This window comes from Barbatula barbatula (genome assembly GCF_947034865.1).
Source record: "Barbatula barbatula genome assembly, chromosome: 1".
NCBI lineage: Eukaryota > Metazoa > Chordata > Actinopteri > Cypriniformes > Nemacheilidae > Barbatula > Barbatula barbatula.
The window spans coordinates 2746384-2767567 of NC_136766.1; the positions used below are offsets into that span (position 1 = coordinate 2746384).

Below are 21184 nucleotides of genomic sequence, written 5' to 3' on the forward strand. Positions count from 1 at the left end.
AGCATTTCAATGTGTGGTGCTTTAGTGTCTATGAGATACACAAACACACACATATCTGAGTTCACATTCAGTCCACATCTAATGCACACTTTGACATCATGCCAAGAGTTTTGGAGCGTGGATTAAAGCACTTTCACAATTATATAAGCAGAAGGGTCTGCATATACATATTTATATATGACAAACCTTATAAAATGTTATGCAATGTACCGCATAATTAAACAGTATAAACAGCGTAACTTGTAACAATAATGTAAATCTACAGTACATGTCTGTAGAAGAACAATATGTAAAGTTTGGGGTATAAAGGGGTAAGAGTAAGGACAATGGCTAAATATATTCATGAGGGAACTGCATGCCATGTAAACATCCAAATCAAACCGCTCTTGAACTCTTGATCATAGTCTCAAAAGATAAACATTGATTTAGCACATTTTACACATTAAACTCATTAAAATAACTCATAGTGACCAACAATTATAAAATCAATCAAATAAAAATGTATCCTAAAGTCCAAACTCTGACAGAGAGTCTGTCATGCTGTTTTGCTTGCACAAAGACTTGTGCTATGATAATGATATGCCACGCATACAGCGGTATATTACAATAGTTACTCCTTAGTTTTAAAATAGGCTACTTATAGAATAAATCTTTTGTCTCCAGACGTTGCATATTGTTTCCTTTACCTACAAATATGTACATTATTGTTACAATTAGTTACGCTGTAAATTCTGTTTAATTATACGGTACACTGCAGGCTGTAATCTAAAGCTCTACCAAAGTCAACAAAGATCTCAATATGAACTCAAACATTTCTCATCAAATTGACCCAAATCCAGATTATTTGACCTCTACAATCTACTTTCATTTACACCTCCATACACTTCATGTGTTTCAACTATTACACTTTTATTTGTTTCTCTTTTTTTTTTCTCCCAAATCAGGAGAAAATCTGAGCTATTAACATTACAACATTTGTGTAGAGGAAAGAAGTACTTTTTTCTATATGTGAGTTGTGTCTGCCTCACGCAGGCTCCTGTCACGATGGCTGATGTCTGACAGGTGAAATATGAGAACAAAAGACTTCCAAGAGGTTGTGTTTATCCTGTCCAGACACGCAGCACACGTCTAGATAACAGATAGTGAAAGAGTCACACTGGTGTTTCACACTGGGAATGCGGGAAATACCTGACATGTGTCTGTTCTCGCTATGCTTGTGACGCTAAACTGGCAACGGGCAAAACAAACCCCTTTGAATTGAACGGACTAGAATGATATACATTCAATTCACTTTTATTTGTGTTATGTGTCACGCACACACACGTTATTATCTCCGTGAGGACTGTCCATAGTTGTAATGATTTTTATACTGCACAAACTGTATATTCTACCCCTAAAAGATCATAGGAAACTTTCTGTATGTTTAGATTTAAAAAAATATTCTGAATGCTTAATAAGCTTTTTTTGCCCATGCAGACCTCAATTTTGGTGACACACTGTCCCCTTTAATCGGTGTGTATTCAGGTTTAGGTCCCCAACGGGATATAAAAGCAAGGTCACAGACACACACGCAAGCACACACACATAAAATAAAGGTAAATAAAAGGGTTCTTCACAGTGTTTCCAAAGAACAAACATTGTTGGTTCTCCCAAGAAGTCAAAGCTCAGAGAACCTTTAACAACCTGTTCAATTTCTCCCTTATAGGTTTCCTTTCTTTATGGAACCATACAGCCAAAAGTTGTTCTTCCATGGCATTGTGAACGTACACAAAATAATAGCTTGTAAATGCAATATTTAAGAAAAATGCACAAATGTACAGATAAAACACAAATATAATATATGCAGGAAAATACGTGTCAATATGAATACCCATACTTGAGTAATTTCAGTCTTGAAACATTGGAAAGCTTTATTTGTAAACCTTCTTTGTTATTTGCAGTCTTGTAAAATCAACGAACAGTTTATGCGTTCATGATGAAAATGTTTGCATTAACCGCTCCCCACGCTGTGTTGAGGCGACAGGGAGAGATTATCAAAGGTTGAGAAGTGAGTCCTTCACAAACTGGGCTAAATATAGAGGATATTTGAAGAAATTGCACTGATCCAAAAAAAAGCAACTCATGCCACAATACGGGTAAACTTAAGCTTTTTGGAAGAGCATCACTGGCCCTCAGGAATGCATTGAAATGTTTCCAGATAAACAACTGAAAGTGATGCTGGAGATAAAAGAATGCTCTTCTTTTATTCAACAGACATGTGGTTTCATACAATAATAAGCCTATTGAGATTCCCACTGCGAATCCCAGATGAAACGGACTCCTTCCTGTGAATACATTAGTTTTCATGAGTAATGCTGGAAGTTGCACAGAAGCGATTCTTTTACAGAAATCAAAATCACATCTGAAAGTACTTGAGAAGGAATATGCAGTAAATTCTCAGGTTTATACAGTGGAACGTAAGACACGGCCCAAGTTCAGACTCGAATGTGAAATTCAGGTAATGACCAAATCTAAAGCTGAATGTTTCACTACCAAATGAGCGACCAAAATTAATCTTACGTAACGCATTTGAAGCTCGGCCAGGCATCTTTACCAGGTATCACATGCATGCTATGTAATATTGCCGCCCTCCTTGCACAGAAATGAAAAGCTGCAAACGTTTGGCTTTAAAGACCGAAGCATGACCTTCAAAGCTACGACTATAACAAGTGAATATGAGAAGAAACCACATCGTAGATATCGCATTTATTATATTACGATGATGTAGCCAACCGAGTGAATGTAAAAGTTAAGCCGTAAATTCAGCATTTTATAAAAAGACGACATTCACTGATGCAATCCAGCCGGTTACAAAACTATCCAGATGCGATCTGCAATTCCTTACACATATATGAGGTAGCAATGATGGTGCAAACACACACACACACACACACACAGGAAGGCAACATACTTCTGTTTGCATGTGCGCAGACCCAGATGTGTAAAGAATGTGCAGTTACTCATGTCAGACTCCCAAGAGTTCAATAAAGTGTTGCTATATCTTTCCAGAACTGACACCGATGTCAATCAGGACTCACATCTGTGAGCTTTTCATCCTCCATTGTGACTATTAGCAAGGCTATGAAAAATGAATCACTGTAAAGGTCTCTTCAGTGATCACGCGTCAGTCAAAATGTTTAGGGAGTGCTTTTAAATGTTGGTTTTAAATAGTTTGTGTGTACGGTATTTCAAATAAATGCGAATTCCTTCACTTAAATGAAACTCAAGCCCTGTCAGGGAGGCACAGCACAAGACGGCAGTGGGTTGGTCCGATTCATTCTAGCGAATCGGTTCGTTCAGACGGTTCGTTCGAATGAACTAGCTCCATAAAGAGAACTGTCTGACCCAGAAGATTATACGCTGCATTTTTGTTAAATGAATAAAATCATCTTAAAAACTGTAATAAATTGCTATATACGTCTCGTTTGTTTCAGTTACCTCGGGTTTAAATTTACATAATTTCGCATCGGTATTTATTTCTATTTGAGGTGTCACAACAACTGCAGACATTTGAATTGTTTATTGTTTAAAGATGCCAGCCACGTCGATTTACAGCGATTCGCAAACGCTCAACGACTCCGTTCGAACGAGTCATTTAAAAGAGTCGAGTGCGCGAATCGGACACCGCACCGAGGAGGAGCGGCTCGAGCGGTAAAGTTCGTGCTTTAATACAGACTGTGTATTTCGTTTTCATTTAACAGTCACGTTGAGACGTATGGTTGGACGCACACGTACTTACGTCCAAGTGCGTTTGGATTTAATGATTACATTTAAACTCAAACAGATGCCAACGATACTTGCATGTTTCATGAACGCATCAGCCCGCAGAGGTTGATATGAGGTGTTGTTCGTGACAGGGTCCGGACACAATGTGAATCATCACAAACACCGGCTTCTGTCGCTTTGCGTTGCACTTTAATCGTTGTTTCACACACAGCCGGATGCGTCAGACGCAATGGACGCGCGGACGTTACTTTTGACGCTTCTTACAACGTTCTGCACCGGTGTCCACACGACGCACGGACCGCGGAGTTATCACGCCGGTCGCGGGAATCACGTCGAAGAGGGGCGAACCTCTCAGCCTCACGTTGTTTTTATTATGGTGGACGACCAGGGATTCCGAGACGTGGGGTATCACGGCTCCGAGATCAAGACCCCGACACTGGACAGACTGGCCGCGACGGGGGTCAAACTGGAAAACTATTACGTCCAGCCGCTGTGCAGCCCGTCCAGGAGCCAGCTGATGACCGGCAGGTGGGTTTATATCAGTTATATTATAGGATCACGCGTGACAACGGCATTGCATTTGGATGAAAATCAGGTAACGCATGCACGCAAATGACGTCTTCATCGAACCGGAGCGTGGAAAGAGACATGGGTTCATCCGCCATGCTGATGATAAGTAGACATTGAGCATCTTCTAAGATGTGTTTTGCAATCATTTATAAGCATGTGCTTCCGATGTTCATCATATTAAACGAACATGTTTCACTAGGGGTGCACTCCCTCTTATGGAAGAAAGTTCGCCATCACTATTAAGAAAGGTTCTTCAGAAGGATGTTTGGTGCCATAGATGAACCCTTGGTTAACGTCCGAGGAACCTTTCTGTTTCACAAACTTGATTTAATTCACGTTCTGCAGATGAGACCTTTGGCTGAATGGCTGAAAGAGTGTAGTTAAACCAAGGCAACCCCAAATAAAGTACAGATTTACTACAGTGACCAAAGTGGAACCATGGTTCCAACTGGTGTGGGAATACAAATTAGCCAAAACAAACGTGGTTCACATGTTTACCGTAATATATATGTGGTTGCATTTGTATTTCTTGTGCCTGACATCTCTTGAAACTTTGAAGCGTGTATACTCCTGAATACTGTGGTGTCTTACAAGAATCCGTGTTCTTGTGTGCATGCTGTAGTCGTGAAGCGTTCAATAGTGATTCCAGAGTTTGTGTGATAGTGAAGCTTACGGTGCACGCCTCAGGAAACAGGAAAGATCGCTGGGAATCTCTTTTGGAAGGGTTCTTTGGAAGAAATGAATGAATCAGCAGCACCCCCCACATTCATTTGCAATGAACATGCGTCACTGAACGGCATTTAAGCTCTCTGCAACGGCCGGTCGGGGTAATAAATCACCGTGGTAGTTTGAATGTGGTTTGCCTAAAAAGCCACTCTTCCAATCTCTTAAAGGAATAAATATTCCTTTCGATATTTACTTGGCCTGATGTCATTCCAACCCTGTATAACTTTCTTTCTTCTGCAGAGCACACAAGATATTTTGAAGAACGTTGGTAACCAAACAACACAGAACCCCATTGACTTTCATTGTATGAACACAAAACCACTGAGAAATTTCTCAAAATATCTTCTTTTGTGTTTCACTGAAGGTGTACAACCACATAAGGAGGAATAAATGATGGCAGAAATGATATTTTGGGGTAAAATGTCCCTTTAAAGTCCCAGTGAAATTAAAACATACTTTCTATTTTTCTATGAAATATTGCAGCTTTTTTTTTAAATAGTTTATAAATGTGGGTCATTCTCTTTTAATTTATTGTGGCCTCATAATCTTCAGTTAAAATCTGGAAATGCACTTAAATCTATCCATCTTAAATGACGTATGTTAGATGACTTGGTCGGAGCCTCCGTTAACTCCTCCCCTTCAGCTGCCAGTTACTTTTCAAAATGCAACGGCTGTTCTTATACATCCAATCAAATCGCAGGGAGATGCAGCAAAATGCGGAAGTAAAAACTATCGCAACGTCCGGTTCACGGTGTATCGTTTCGGAAGTCTGCGTCCTCTGGAGGTCTTATTTGAAGCCTGCTACGTCATCGAGACTGTCTCGTTTTATTAAAAGCAGGTTGGACACTTAGTATGCACCCTTCTAATCCGACCTACTTGTGCGAGAATTCGGAGGACACATGAGGGGTATCTTTTGTTGCTAGATATAACCCACAACTCTTTGCGTCGGCCAACGTCTGTTATTTGAATAAACGGCCTCAGCTGCATCAAATATGTGATGTTAAAATGTTAACAGTAAACAATTTGTGTCACGCTTTTTTTACCTTATAGTAAACTGGTTTAAAACAGTAAGACAATATTTTTACATTTGTTTAACTCTTTTGGCATTGTTTAGGGTAGAAACTTTTTACCTATTAAATTGCAAATGAGCTGCTCTGGTTTATTTCTTTTATCATTCATAACATACATAAATATCATAGGTGATTTTCTAAAATCAAGGAGCACAACGAAGATAGGTTAATGCAAATTTATTGTGTTGGTTCATCTTTGCAAGCACCAGACAGATTTTATAATGTGGTCATATAATATGTTTTTATTATTATGTATTCATCAGTGTGACATCAGAAAACAACAGAAGTTTGGAGTCATGGTTACTGTTTAGTTTCACTAAATGCTCTTTATGGATTTGGAAAGATGTTTTATGTTTCTGTCGAAAGCCACAACACGTTCTTAAACCGTCATTCCTTTAAGCTGGCGAATTGCTTTTCTTGAAAGCTCTCTTCAACAAAAAGCTCTTCAGCCAAAAAATGACCTTACATGAAAGATTTCTTAGACAAACATTACGAATAAAAGAAACGGATTCCTTTGGATCTGCTTTGAAAACATCACATTTGCCCAGATAAACATGAAAAGCTCAGCTTCTCTTGTCCGTCTGTCCCTTTAATAGGTATTCAATATACCCATCATCTGCAATGAATGTTGTAAGATCTTAGTCTGTTAGACTTTTCATATACTGTATATTTTAATGACCCTGGAGCACAATATTTGTAGCAATAGCCAATAATTAGGGCTGTAACAATTCACTCAGCGCGATGCGATTCACGATTCTTTTATTCACGTTTTTTACAGAATGAGTTAACAACTGCCCTTTTATTATTTCTCTAATGTTGCACATTGTCATATTTTATGTCAAATAACGGCAGTTTTAAAACAAAAAATGATTAATACAATAGTCTCTTAAATATAAACAAACTAAGACTTTGTCTGTGCTCTTCCTAACTTGTAACTTTTTTAAGAAATATCGGCATATCCACAATTACCATTTGTGCTGAAAAAACCAGCGGCCCCTGCTGTTCACAACATGAACTGCAATTCTTTTAACATATCAACCGATTGAATCGTCACATGTTATAATCAGCTCACGGTGAATCGTTACATCCCTACCAAACATACATTCTATGGGTCAAAATGTTTAAAGTCCCAGTGCAACGCCTTGGAACGTGCAGCATCATTTGATGTGTTGACGTAATTCCAACTGAAAAATGCAGAGAGCGCGGACATATCGAGCGGCGTGCCACCTTTAAAAATAAACAATAGCATTTTTGTTTATGGCACCGTCAGTCTGACAAAGCTGCATTTAACAGTGGTATTAAAGTCTATTGATAAGAATTGGAAGATCAGTTATGCCAGTGATATGTCAAGCTTGTTATTTACGGTGGATGTCCGATGTCTTCCATAGAGCCTTAACATACAACACACTGTATAGACTTTTGAACGGGTCCGATACGTTTTGTTTTCTCAGTGGATTTGCGCGTATGATCGTCGGATATGATCAGCTCTGCGCTATCTTGTGTCTGAACCGGAGGACACTCACGTGACACTGACGTGAAATTAAGACTTTAATGTTAATGTTTACACTGTCTGGATCATCCCCTATCTCCAATTTAGTTTACTATGCATTATTCACATAATAGATGTGCGAACAATTGGCTGATATGAAGTGCCGCTTCGGAAGATCTGATAGTGAAGGGGGCGTGACGCTTCAGATTCTAAGCAGATTTGATTGGACGAGTACTTTGACGAGAGGCTGAAGTGTATCGTGATGTAGCGGTGGGCTTTATACCGATCCTTTTTACTTTTAGTAGCATTCGCGAGAACTTACATTTACTTAAATAGTCACGTGAAGGCAGGGCAGGTATAGCAACGTGTGCAAAACTAGGTTTTCTTTAATATACAATTATTAGCTACATTATTAAACAAATAAAATCACTAGCAAAAACACATTAGTATCGATCCTTTTCGATACTTTAGGATCGATCCGCCCACTTTGTGATGTCATGGATTTGTTTGTGCGTATGTGCTGTCAGTTTTGAACAGCTATATCTTCTAAATGGGAATTTTGTCAGCGCTTAATAGCATATAACATATTTTTCATAGAAAGGGCTTAAAAATGTTCCTACCGTAAATATGTAAAAACGTATTTCTCTGAGTAGATCGCGGCCGAAAATGGCTACAGACATCGCTCTTTGCAGCCCTCTCTTTGGGAATTACTCACTTAAGTTTGGTGTCTATGTAGTCAAGTCAAGTCAAGTCAGCTTTATTTATATAGCGCTTTTTACAATTTTCATTGTTACAAAGCAGCTGTACAAGAAAAAATGACTATAAGTAAAACATAAAAGGTTATGGAATTCAAAACACAGGTCAAATATCAGACACACAATAAATTCCTATATGCAGTGTTAATTAAATAAGACTACCAAATTCTAGCAGCCCCCCCGGCCAGGCAAAACAGTGCAAAACAGTATGCAAACGGTGGCGAGGAACCCAAAACTCCATTGGAGGAGAAAAAAAACCTCGGAGGGAAACCAGGCCTAACCAGGGGATTCCAGTTCCCCTCTGGCAAAAACTGCAGCCTCTGCACAAGCTCAACAGTGCTTGCACAACAAGGCGAAAATAAAAAAAAAAATTAGATTTAAAATTATCATTAATAATCTAATAGTGGCTGAAGTTTTGTAGGGACGTCACTTCCTTCGTCCAGCATTTGTCAGGTCTAGGAATGGATTGCGCCCTGCCCGCTCCGCTCTTGTAACCTTGGAACAATGAGACAAGACTGGCTGAGAGTAGAGTACTGTTCTGCACTCTTTGATGCAACAAATGCATCAGTTGTTATTGGAAGTGTCCCTGGTTCCGGTTGATCTAACTAGTGCAGCCTAGATCTTTGAAATACATATATTATGATAATCTAGTGTATGCAAGATTAAAAAGATGCGTCTTTAGTCTAGATTTAAACTGACAGAGTGTGTCCGCCTCCCGGACATTGCAGGGAAGACTGTTCCAAAGTTTAGGCGCTAGATAGGAAAAGGATCTGCCGCCTGCACTTGATTTTGAAATTCTAGGTATTACCAACTGACCTGACGCCTGAGAGCGTAGTGCACGTGATGGACTATAATACGTAAGAAGTTCTCTCAAGTAGTGAGGAGCTAAACCATGCAAGGCTTTATAGGTAATAAGCAAGATTTTAAAATTTATGCGATGCTTTATAGGTAACCAGTGCAAGGTTGACAGAACCGGGCTAATATGCTCATACTTTTTTGTACGTGTAAGAACTCGAGCTGCCGCATTTTGGACCAGTTGGAGTTTTTGTAATAGGCCTGCAGGGCAACCACCTAATAGTGCATTACAGTAATCTAGTCTTGATGTCATAAAGGCATGTATAAGCTTCTCCGCATCTGATGATGACAGCATATGACGTAATTTAGATATATTTTTAAGATGGAAAAACGCAATCTTACAGGTTTTGGCGACCTGGTTCTCAAATGACAGAGTACTATCGAATATAAAGCCAAGATTCTTAGCTGAAGATGAGGGTTTTATGGAACATCCATCAATAGTTAAGCAGTATTCTTGGTTGTTACGTAGGGCGGTTTTCGGTCCGATAAGTAACACTTCAGTTTTGTCCGAGTTCAGTAATAAAAAATTGCTACTCATCCACTTTTTTATATCGACAATGCATTCCACTATTCGATGGAATTGCTGTGTTTCGTGAGGCTTCGAGGAAATATAAAGTTGCGTATCATCAGCATAGCAGTGAAAGCTTATTCCGTGTCGCTTTATTATATCTCCTAGGGGTAACATGTATAATGCGAAGAGCATAGGCCCTAGTACTGAGCCCTGTGGTACACCGTACTGGACTTGCGATTTGCGTGATACCTCATTGTTTATTTTTACATATTGGAAACGGTCGCATAAATAAGATCTAAGCCATTTCAAAGCTATTTCCTTAATACCGACATCATTTTCAAGTCTATGTAGGAGCATGCTGTGGTCAATGGTGTCGAATGCAGCACTAAGATCTAGCAGCACCAATAAGGAGATACAACCTCGGTCGGACGCCATAAACAGATCATTTGTAACTCTAATCAGAGCAGTCTCTGTACTGTAATGTGCTCTAAATCCAGACTGGAAATCTTCATTAATCTCATTCCTTTGGAGGAAGGAACATATTTGAGTTGAGACTACTTTTTCCAGAACTTTAGATAAGAAAGGTAGATTCGAAATAGGTCTATAGTTAACTAGTTCTCCAGGGTCCAGATGGGGTTTTTTGACAAGGGGCCTTATAACAGCCACCTTATATGCTTTAGGCACATGTCCTAATGTCAGAGATGAGTTAATAATGCTAAGTAGAGGATCTATAATTTCTGGGAGCATCTCTTTCAGAAGATTTGTAGGTATAGGGTCTAGCATGCATGTAGTCGATTTAGATGATCTAATGATTTTCGATAGTTCATCGTGATCTATAGTAGAAAATAAACGTAATTTCTCCTTAGGGGTGCTGTAGTAAGTCGTTTGTTCAGCGGGTTTCGCATCTGGTTGCATAGTTATAATTTTCTCTCGAATATCTTGGATTTTATTTGTGAAATAGTTCATAAAATCATCACTGCTATGCTGGTATACAGCATCAGAAGTCGCTGACGATTTATTTTTGGTTAATTTAGCCACTGTATCAAATAAAAACCTAGGGTTATGCTGGTTTTCTTCTATTAGTGATGAAATGTAGGCGGATCGAGACGTTTTTAGGGCTTTCCTGTATTTTTTTGTACTATCCTTCCAGGCAGTACGAAATACCTCTAATTTAGTCTTTTTAAAGTTGCGCTCCATTTTTCGTGCCGCTTTCTTTAGAGCCTGAGTGTGTTCATTTTTCCACGGTGTCGGTCTGTCATTTTTAATCTTCTTTAAGCGCAAGGGAGCAACTATGTCTAGCGTTTCCGAGAAGGTGGCATTAATATTTTCAATAGTAAAGTCAAGATCTTCAACGTTATTACTCATGCTAGAGATTTGAGACAATTCAGACAAATTATCAAGAAACGCACCTTTTGTAGTCGAAGTTATTGTTCTACAATATTTGTAACTTGGAGTTTGATTTGCCACCATTGGGTATTGAAGCAAGCATGATACCAGATAATGATCTGAGATGTCTTCGCTCTGCTGAAGGATTTTAACATCGACCACGTTTATACCGTAAGACAAAATTAAATCTAAAGTATGATTACGAAGGTGAGTAGGTCCTGACACATGTTGACTAACGCCCATGGAGTTAAGAGTGTCTTTAAAAGCCATTCCTAAAGCATCGTTATCATTATCTACATGAATGTTAAAGTCACCAGCAACAAGGACTCTGTCTGCAGACAGTACTAGTTCTGATAAGAACCCACCAAAATCTTTAATAAAATCTGTGTGGTGCCCTGGAGGCCTATATACAATAGCCAGAATAAATTTTAAAGATGTTTTGTCCTTAATATTAGGTATTGATGCATCAAGTACCATGACTTCAAAAGAATTGTATTTAGGATTAGACTTCTGAGAAATGCTAAAAGAGTTACGGTAAAGTGCAGCAACACCTCCCCCTCTGCCTTTTAGGCGAGGCTCGTGTGTATAATAGTAATCTTGGGGGACAGACTCATTTAACGCAATATAGTCATCTGGCTTTAGCCATGTTTCTGTTAGACAGAGCATGTCTATTTTATGATCTGTTATCATATCGTTAACAAAAAGTGCTTTATTAGAGAGAGATCTAATATTTAGCAATCCGAGTCGTAACAGTTGATTATCTGTATTATGTTCATGTTTAGTTAGTTTAACGTTAATTAAATTACCTTTGAGAGGTTTACGCTTTATTTTATGTTTACTAATCCGGGGGACAGACACAGTCTCTATTTTATGATGTTTGGGAGAAAGTATTATCGCATGTAGTGTATTATGTGTGTTCTGCAACGTGAGACGGCAAGCAGACCGTTGGTTAAGCCATTCAGTCTGCTCCCTGACCTGGGCCCCAGTGTGTCAAGTTTTAGCATTAAGACTATGTGCCATATTTCTAGAGAGTAGAGAAGCTCCAGCCCAGGAGGGGTGGAGACCATCTCTTTTCAACAGGTCAGGTCTGCCCTCAAAACTCTTCCAGTTATTTATAAAAACAATATCATTCTGCAGGCACCACTCAGACAACCAGCCATTTAGTGATGATACTCTGCTATGTATCTCATCACCACGATAAGTGGGGAGGGGGCCAGAGAATATTACAGTGTCTGACATCGTGCTTGCGAGCTCACACACCTCTTTAATATTATCTCTAGTGATCTCCGATTGACGGAGTCGAACATCATTTGTGCCGACGTGAATAACAATCTTACTGAATTTACGATTAGCCTTAGCCAGCACATTTAAATTTGACTTGATGTCAGGCGCTCTGGCTCCCGGTAAACATTTGACTATGGTGGCTGGTGCCTCTATGTTAACGTTCCGAACAATAGAATCACCGATAACTAGGGCACTTTCAGCAGGTTTCTCAGTCGGTGCGTCGCTGAGCGGGGCAAACCTGTTCGAGACTGTAGTCGGAACGTTTGAGTGGTGTTTTGACCTGCGACTACACCGTCTCACAGTCACAAAGTTTCCCAGCTGCGGGGGTTGTTCAACCGGAACCGAACTGTGCGCGCTAGTATTGCTCGCATCCAAAGTGTTTTCTAAGCTCCTTACATTCTTACTATCCTCAGATAAAGATTGGATGCGAGACTCTAATACTGTGATCTTCTCTGTCAGCCTAGCTATTTCCCTGCATTTATCGCATGTAAAACCCTCGCCGCTGACAGAGAAGGCTAAGCTAAACATATGACATGAGGTGCAAGTGACAATAATAAGAGAAGAAGCCATAACTCACCGGGTTTGAAGAGTAATTCCAACTTACCAAGGCTGCTCGGTGATTCTTAGCATATACGCTTTAAAGAGAAACCGTTAGCACACAAGACAGCTAGAAGGCGAGATGATATTTAGCAGTGTAAACAGAAAGCCCGCTAGCACGCTTGTGCTATGCTAACGGCGCTGAGTGTTTTGGTTTAAGATTTTCAAAGTAAATAACCAGGAGAGGTTATTGAGATATCAGGATAAGTTAGCAACGACAGTGATAATTAACAATGTATGCTATGAATAAAATACACTAATATGAAAGAAGTGCAAGTTAAGTGATACAACAACCTGATTCCGTGTTGTAGTAGAGGGGAGAGGAGTAGTTTTACACGGCTTGCTGAACCATGTAAAGCTCAGTATTTTTTGGTTTCATCTACTCTCCACAACGTCATTACATCGGTAAGCCAATAGAGAGCGTTAAAACAAACCTGTGTCTTAGCAACGGCCTACTACAGCGCCTCGGATGAACAACTTCAAAGGCGATATCTTTGTTTTGTACTCTCAGATTCCATATTTTAAAATAGTTGTATCCTAACAAACCATACATCACTGGAAAGCTAATCTATCCAGCTATCAGATGATGTATAAATGGACCCTCATGACAGATTTTGTGGTCCAGGGTCACACATTCTCTTCATTTCGGGCGTGTCTGTTTGAAACAGTCCAGCTGGGACTAAGAACCGCCCAAGCAAAGCAAATCTGATAAAGACTAATGAAGTTTGCTTTCAAAAGTCTTCATCCTCTCACCGCCTGTCAACACCAGGCTCAAGACGTCGGTGGTTCTTTAGTCCTGTGCCGTTGATTCCATATGTGATAAATCTATATACTCTTAAAAAAGGTCGCTTTTTATTCCTCTTATGATTTTCTTTTGTGAAGCTGCTTTGAAGCGATATTTATTGTGATAAGCGCTTCACAAAAAAACTTTATTTTAATTCAATGACCGTTTTTTTGCCAGATTCAATATGACGTACCTCAACTGTGAAGATTTTGGAAGACCTTTGTAGTTTCAATAAATCCTTATTTTGGAGTGAAGAGAAAGTCACAATATGTTTTGACATAAGAGATTTTAAGAGATATATTACACACTTCTTCTATGAACACCTTTTTATTGGATGGACAAAAGATCTCAATCTCTCCTCATTGGTTGAGCCGGTAATCATATATCATGATTATCTGGAGAAATAGATTTCTTATTTGTAGCTGTATTTGTACTGCGCTGGTATAAACATGTTTGTTTTTATAATTGCTCTCCCGCTGCGCTACAACTGCTAAACAGATTTTATGTGTAAAACGCATGGGTAAGGTATTTACAATGAGCACGCCATTAAAAACCCCAAATGTTTTCCTTCCATTCCCTCGTTTACATGTTATGTTTCCTCTTGTCTTCTTATACACTCAGTTGTTGGATGACATTACCGTTAGACAGCAAAGTAAAAAAATCCATTTGGAGAGAGATGTGAATCATCGGAAGAGGCTGTCGGTGTCTCGAGACGCTTTGGAGATGTAACTGAACGAGGGTGTAATAAAGTTCTGTTTTCGAGAGGAAACATGTTTTAATGCTGTACGGTCTGAATTGGATTAGCCTGTCCCGCTTATTTAAACCAGATGTGGGTGGGATGTTGGATGGAGCAGAAGAACACGGCTTCCAGCTGAGACTGGCAACAGATTGGCATGGCATGGTGGCTTTGGTGGCTAAGAAACATGTGTCCTGTGGGATGTTTGGATTGTGTTAAGTTGTGTTTTAGATGAATTCTCCGTGTCAAAGGCTGTAGGTGAAGTAATTTACAGTGTGTGAGCTAATAAAGGAGATCGACGCTGAGGTTGGAGCCGTGGTGCGGTGGGTAGCATGCACCTTGACATTGCCAAAGACCAATCCGGCCTGTCTTTACTTCTCCTGGCATATAAACGCATTTAAAACCCATAAATACCAAAACCAAACTCGGTTACGGGAAAAAATGTTTACACAATGAACTAGCTTATCTAATAAAGACAGAAACAGACAGCATGTGGTTGACGTTAGCCATAAGTTATTCTTTTATTGCTTGGACCTAAGACCTTCTTACGTGTTGCATAGAATCATAATGACTGTATTATTTGTCATAGTTTGCAGTACTTATTTCTAAGAAACCTCTTCATCTCTCGGCATGAGATATGTGAAGACTTAAAGTTTACCCAGAATGTAACAAGATTTTTTGCCTTTGCTTCGAACACATGACTTTCATTCTTCTGTAGAAAACAGAATACTGTATGTGGGTCAATTTATTTTTGTGAAAACTTTGTTTTTGTGTTAAACATGAGTTTGATCCCAGCCAACATGAAATTTGCATGCACAAAAACACATGGGATCACATGCGCAAAACATGTTATCGCGTTTTACACTTCGCATTAAAAGACTGTTCAACTTTAAAGTGCTTTAAGCCGCTTCAGATATATATTTATATATGCGTCGCATATTGAGAAAAATGTCCCGCATTTGTTTGCTTAACTATTCGGGCGACGATCCTCCATGTCAACTCGCTGGATAAAAACTCACTAAAACATCGTAAACTGTATGGCTTTGAAACTATGTTTAGCCTATAGGTTGTGGTTGGCATATTAATGAAATGCTTTATTTTACAATAATACATTTCAAAAGAGAAACTCTTTTTCATTCTCTGTTTGTTTTTTGATTCTATCAGTTTTCTCTTTTTGAGAAGATCTTACAACATAACGACTCAAAATTTAAAGAGACAGTACGCGTAAATGGAATCGTTTTATGTTATATAACATTTGATCTATGCCTCAATTATGTTGTTGTTGGAATGGACTTAATAACAAATGATTTTTACGAGATAAAGGTAGAAAAAATATATAAAAGTGTTCAATTCCGTTATTATATCCCAGTTTCAAACTGAGAACTTTCAGTGGTGTCCCACGTTTTAAACGGATTACCGGTCCCACATTTAATTTGTTGGGTGGTGGTCACCCTACCTTCACTGTTCATTCATAACTTTACTTGAAATTGTGAATATCACTGGGTTGTTCTGTACAGGGTCGATTTTGATGGTTCTCATTCATCTGATAACCGTTTGGTTATTTCCACCATAACTCCATGGATTCCATAGCTTATCCCTGCATTCCATTTCAAAGGGCTCATCCCTATGCCCTAAACCCTTCAAAGGGATTACCCTATGGAATGAGAGCTTCAAAGGGTTGAAGGGTGTAGGGGACCAAACAACTGTTTCTTGAAGTGCCCTTCTGCGTCATTCTGTGCCCATAAGGAGGCTCCGCCGTTGCCACGTAAAGACTCAATGGGGCAGGAAGTGTCCATCAGTTGTACCCTTCAAAATCCTTCATTCCAAAGTGGCCAGTTACGTATGAGCACTTTGGCCATGATTTTACATTTACGCATTTGGCAGACGCTTTTATCCAAAGCGACTTACATAGCATTATTCTATACGTTTATTTCTAAGTATGTGCAATCCCCTGGGATCGAATCCACGACCTTGGCGTTGTTAACACCTGCTCTAACCACTGAGCTACAGGAAAGCTAAATGTTTTTACTCTGAAGGGTGAAATATCCCATTTGGAAAGCATGAAAGCTAGTCTTCATTAACATGCATTAACCTTGACATTGATGAACTAATTCAGAATATTTCTGATGGAAAGAAGAACAGAAGATTTGAGTACCAGGTTGCACCAGGCTTGCTTAACATCCTTAATGTGATCTTTTTGTGCAAAATAAATGGCGTTCATAATTTTGGTGACACACCTGAAACATCTCGCTATTTGATCTAACATATAAACCCTTGTGATGTCTTGATGTGGGTGTGTTATTTACGATCGCTCATGAAGAAACTATAATTTTTTTTAGTGTGGTTTGTGTTCTTAGAGAAATGTTTACCTGTATGGAGGTAATGGACAGCAAACAGCGTATGAGTGTTGATAGTATGACTGATGTGTCTTCTCAAGCTGGACGTGGCTGTGAAACCATTTCTGAAGAAACAAACACAGGCAGTCATATTTCTGCCCCTCTAATGAAGGGATGTCTGTTTAACTGTGCGGTGATCTCAAAATGCTGGGATGTTTCAACTCATGGCTGGATAAAATACGAACATCTTCTAGTTTAATATAACTGAACTGTTGGGTTTGTCCCTATATTGACCAATCCATGAAACGCACCAGAACTTCTTAACAGTTTAATGTGAAGATTATTACACATCATCTAACATAATAATTGACTATTAAAGTGCACTGTGCATTTACATTTTGTGCATGTGCATGTACACATAATGTACAATCATGTAGGACATTTTAGAACGTATTTATTTTTATTTATATATAATTTAATCATTTTATATTTTTTCTCAAGTATATACATGTATGTGTAGGTTTTTTTAAAAACAAAATAAAAATGCGCAGTACACAGACATATATTATGTTTAATTCTAGATGTTTTCCCCTTTTCAGCAGAAAACGCAGCCAGAGCAGTGAACCTGTGCTTCCAAGGACAAAACAAGAAATCAGTGTCACATAAAGCGAATGAGAAACTGTGCATTTCGTCTTTAAACATCAAACACATTGTTTTCTATAAGCGAACAGACTCCTTACAAGGGTGTCACATTTTCTATATGCAAATGACTACATGACAAACCCATTGCGTATTTACAAACCATACACACTGTCTTCTATAAGTGAAAGTGGCTTAACAGTTACCCAAGAAAGAAGGGTCACATAAACAAAGTTACAAATTGATTTTTCATGTTTTCTGAGTTGGCAGATGCACCACAAACCTGATTATAGCACTTATACATTGAAAATATCAGATTTTCATGAAATTGTCCCTTTAACACAAACGTTTATTCTGGATGCAATTAATCGCAATTAAACATTGAACAGCCGTATTAATTTGTCAAGATTTTTACATTTTCTGAATGTATCAGTAAAAACTGAACAGGTGGTTTAATGGGTTTAGCCTAGAAGACGTCCATATTTGACCCAACCATTGTTTGAAACATCTTAGCATTTTTTAGATGTAGCATTCACATTTTATTAGTATTGATTTTGTCTATTTTTATATTCCAGATACCAAATCCACACCGGTCTCCAGCACTCAATCATTCGACCCACGCAGCCCAACTGTCTACCTCTAGAGAACGTCACGCTTCCTCAAAAACTGAAGAGCGCTGGATACTCCACTCACATGGTTGGAAAATGGCATCTTGGATTTTACAAGCGTGGCTGTATGCCCACGCAGCGTGGCTTTGACACCTTCTTCGGCTCCTTGTTGGGTAGCGGCGACTACTACACCCATTACAAATGTGACGGTCCGGGATTGTGCGGGTTCGATCTTCACGAAGGCGAGGAGGCTGCCTGGGAGCAGGACCACGGCGTCTATTCTACCACCATGTACACGCAGAAAGCAGTAAACATCCTGGCATCCCACGATCCTAATCGTCCGCTCTTCCTCTACTTGGCCTACCAGGCGGTACACTCGCCTCTGCAGGTCCCTGCTCGCTACCTCGAGCGCTACAAGTCCGTCCCAAACCTGCACCGTCGCAAGTATGCGGCCATGGTCAGCTGCTTGGACGAGGCGGTACGCAATATTACTAATGCTCTTAAACACTACGGCTATTACGACAACACAGTTCTGGTTTACTCTTCCGATAATGGTGGTCAGCCGATGGCGGGAGGCAGCAATTGGCCACTGAGGGGAAGTAAAGGAACCTACTGGGAAGGTGGGATACGTGCGGTTGGGTTTGTTCACAGCCCCCTGTTGGTCAAGAAGGGAACTACAAGCCGGGCTCTGATTCACATCACTGATTGGTACCCAACACTGGTGACGCTCGGGGAAGGGACGCTGGACGAGAACCAGAATCTGGACGGGTACGATGTGTGGGAAGCCATCAGCGAAGGGCGTCCGTCTCCTCGACTAGATATTCTTCACAACATAGACCCCATCTACATCAAAGCCAAGAACGGCTCCTGGAAGGCAGGATTCGGAATCTGGAACACAGCCCTGCAGGCGGCGCTCCGTGTGGGTGATTGGAAGCTCTTGACGGGTGTTCCGGGATATGGAGACTGGATTCCACCGCAGACCTTTTCCCCGCGGTTGCTGACCAACCGTTGGCACAATGAGCGCATAAGTTGGCTTCGGGGCAAATCTATATGGCTGTTCAACATCACGGCCGATCCGTACGAGCGGGTGGACCTCTCTCGACGCTACCCACATGTGGTTAAGAAGATGCTTTTCAGACTTCTGCAGTACAACAAGACGGCCGTGCCATGCCGCTATCCGCCCAAAGACTATCGCTCCAATCCTCAGTACAACGGTGGGGTTTGGGGTCCCTGGTACATGGATGGCGACGAAGAGGAGGACAATAATCTGCTCCCGAACGATTTCGAAAAGAGTTGGAAGAAAGCCAAACGAAGAGGGAAGTTGAAAAGACAATCCTGAGGTTTGGTTCATGGTGCCTGTGTGAACTCAGGGAGTTTTCATGTTCACTGATTTTCAGTTTAGATTTACCTCCGATTTCACAAGAGCAATTTAATTTTATGAATGTGCAGAGACAGCTGTAAGTACACGAGGAGTGTAAACACTGTGACTCTGGTGCTTTCAACATTACTCTGAGAGCGTGTGCCGTCTGATATATAAACATGACGCAACCGATGGTGTAAGATTACCAGTTTGTCCAAACAGTGGAAGACTTTGGCACAAGCATGTCAGACCTTCCAAGACAAGATTTGAGCAATGACAACTGTGCTTTTCACGTTTAGTAGAAAAACCACTGGAATGACTTCTCATACAGCTTGATTTTGTCGGGTTATATGAGAGGATTCATTGATATCAGACTTTGTTGATGGTGCTATATTCTTGGCAAACATTTGAAACGAGAGAAAATGTTACTATTTAGATGACGAGAAACAATTTAAAACCTCAGAAGAAACAAAGGACATATAAGAAGCTGTATTTGATAGTGAACTCAGTCTTTAGATGGTTGTGTTTGGTGTTGGTTTTGACTGTTCTGGCGTCAACTCATCTTGAATGTCAGACTAATACACACTTTTCACTTTTGCTGTCTGGTCAACTTTCAGTTCGGTTTTGTTATACAGAACCTGCTACTAATAAGATGGACGCGTATTCAATCATATCTTAATACACAAACTAACACACTTACAGTTTTTCTTCTGTTGCTATAGTTTGAGTTCATTTGAATCCATTAAAAAGGAAACGAAGCATTTGTGTTATGAGAGTCGAGAGTCCTTACACTTACACTGTGATGTTAATTGATCATCCACTTCAGAGATTTTCTTTAAGGTCAAATCTTTGTAGTATTTGAGTTAAGTTTTGATTTTACAGTCATTTACCACCACAAGAAGATATTTCTCTGCATTTGAATCGAGGTTTAAAGGGCGGTTCACACCACAATGATAACTATATATTAGATTAACTTAATATTATTACCGACAGATAAAAACAATAATGTTACATTCATCTAATCTCAATTGAATTTTACTTTTTAAATGTGCAAGCATCTTAAATTTGAATGGATATTAATTGGTTGTCAGTGATTTATTTATTATCAGCTGAAAAAACACTCTGAAAGTGACATTGTCATGATTCTGCCTGCTCTTGTCTTGATTTTCTGGTCTAGGGGCAGAATCATGACAGACCCACATGTTTTATGTGGAGAGGAACATATTATGGTCAATCAGGACATAATATGCGTTCTCTCCAGTCTCGTCATTAGGCCCCGCCCCTCTCGTTTCTAGTATAGCTTTCCTCCTGTGTCTCATTCCCCACACCTGCCCATTGTTATCTCCTTTGTTAGTCTCCCTATATAATGCCCTCTTGTCTATTGTCTTGTGCTCGTTGGTTGTACGTGTTCATGTATCCTGCCCTGTTTGGAGTGGCCATGTTTCCTAACAATCCTATTGAGTGTTTGCTAGTCTTGTTGAGTGTTTACTAGTCTTGTTGAGTGTTTAGTTTTCAGTTGGTATCTTGGTTAGTGGCGTTTTCCCATCGAGGGTGTTTATGTTTTGTTCCTGTTTTATTAGTTATTAAAGTCTACTCGTTAACCCCTTCATCCCTGCTGCCTGCGCTTGGGTTCTTCCTTACCAAACCCTGACACATTAACAATATTGTTGCTCTTTTTTTGATTAAAAACATTATTTAGCAATAAAATGAAAA

General features: G+C 39.7%; 1 protein-coding gene across 1 annotated transcript; it reads left to right on the plus strand.

The window, feature by feature from the left end:
- The first annotated feature begins 3665 nt into the window (after nt 1-3665).
- arsj (arylsulfatase family, member J) lies at nt 3666-20231 on the plus strand. The gene is made up of 2 exons (XM_079453847.1): nt 3666-4293; nt 18079-20231. Exons 1-2 carry the CDS (start codon nt 3995-3997, stop codon nt 19448-19450), a joined length of 1671 nt encoding a protein of 556 aa, XP_079309973.1. The 5' UTR covers nt 3666-3994; the 3' UTR covers nt 19451-20231.
- Nucleotides 20232-21184: the final 953 nt, after the last annotated feature.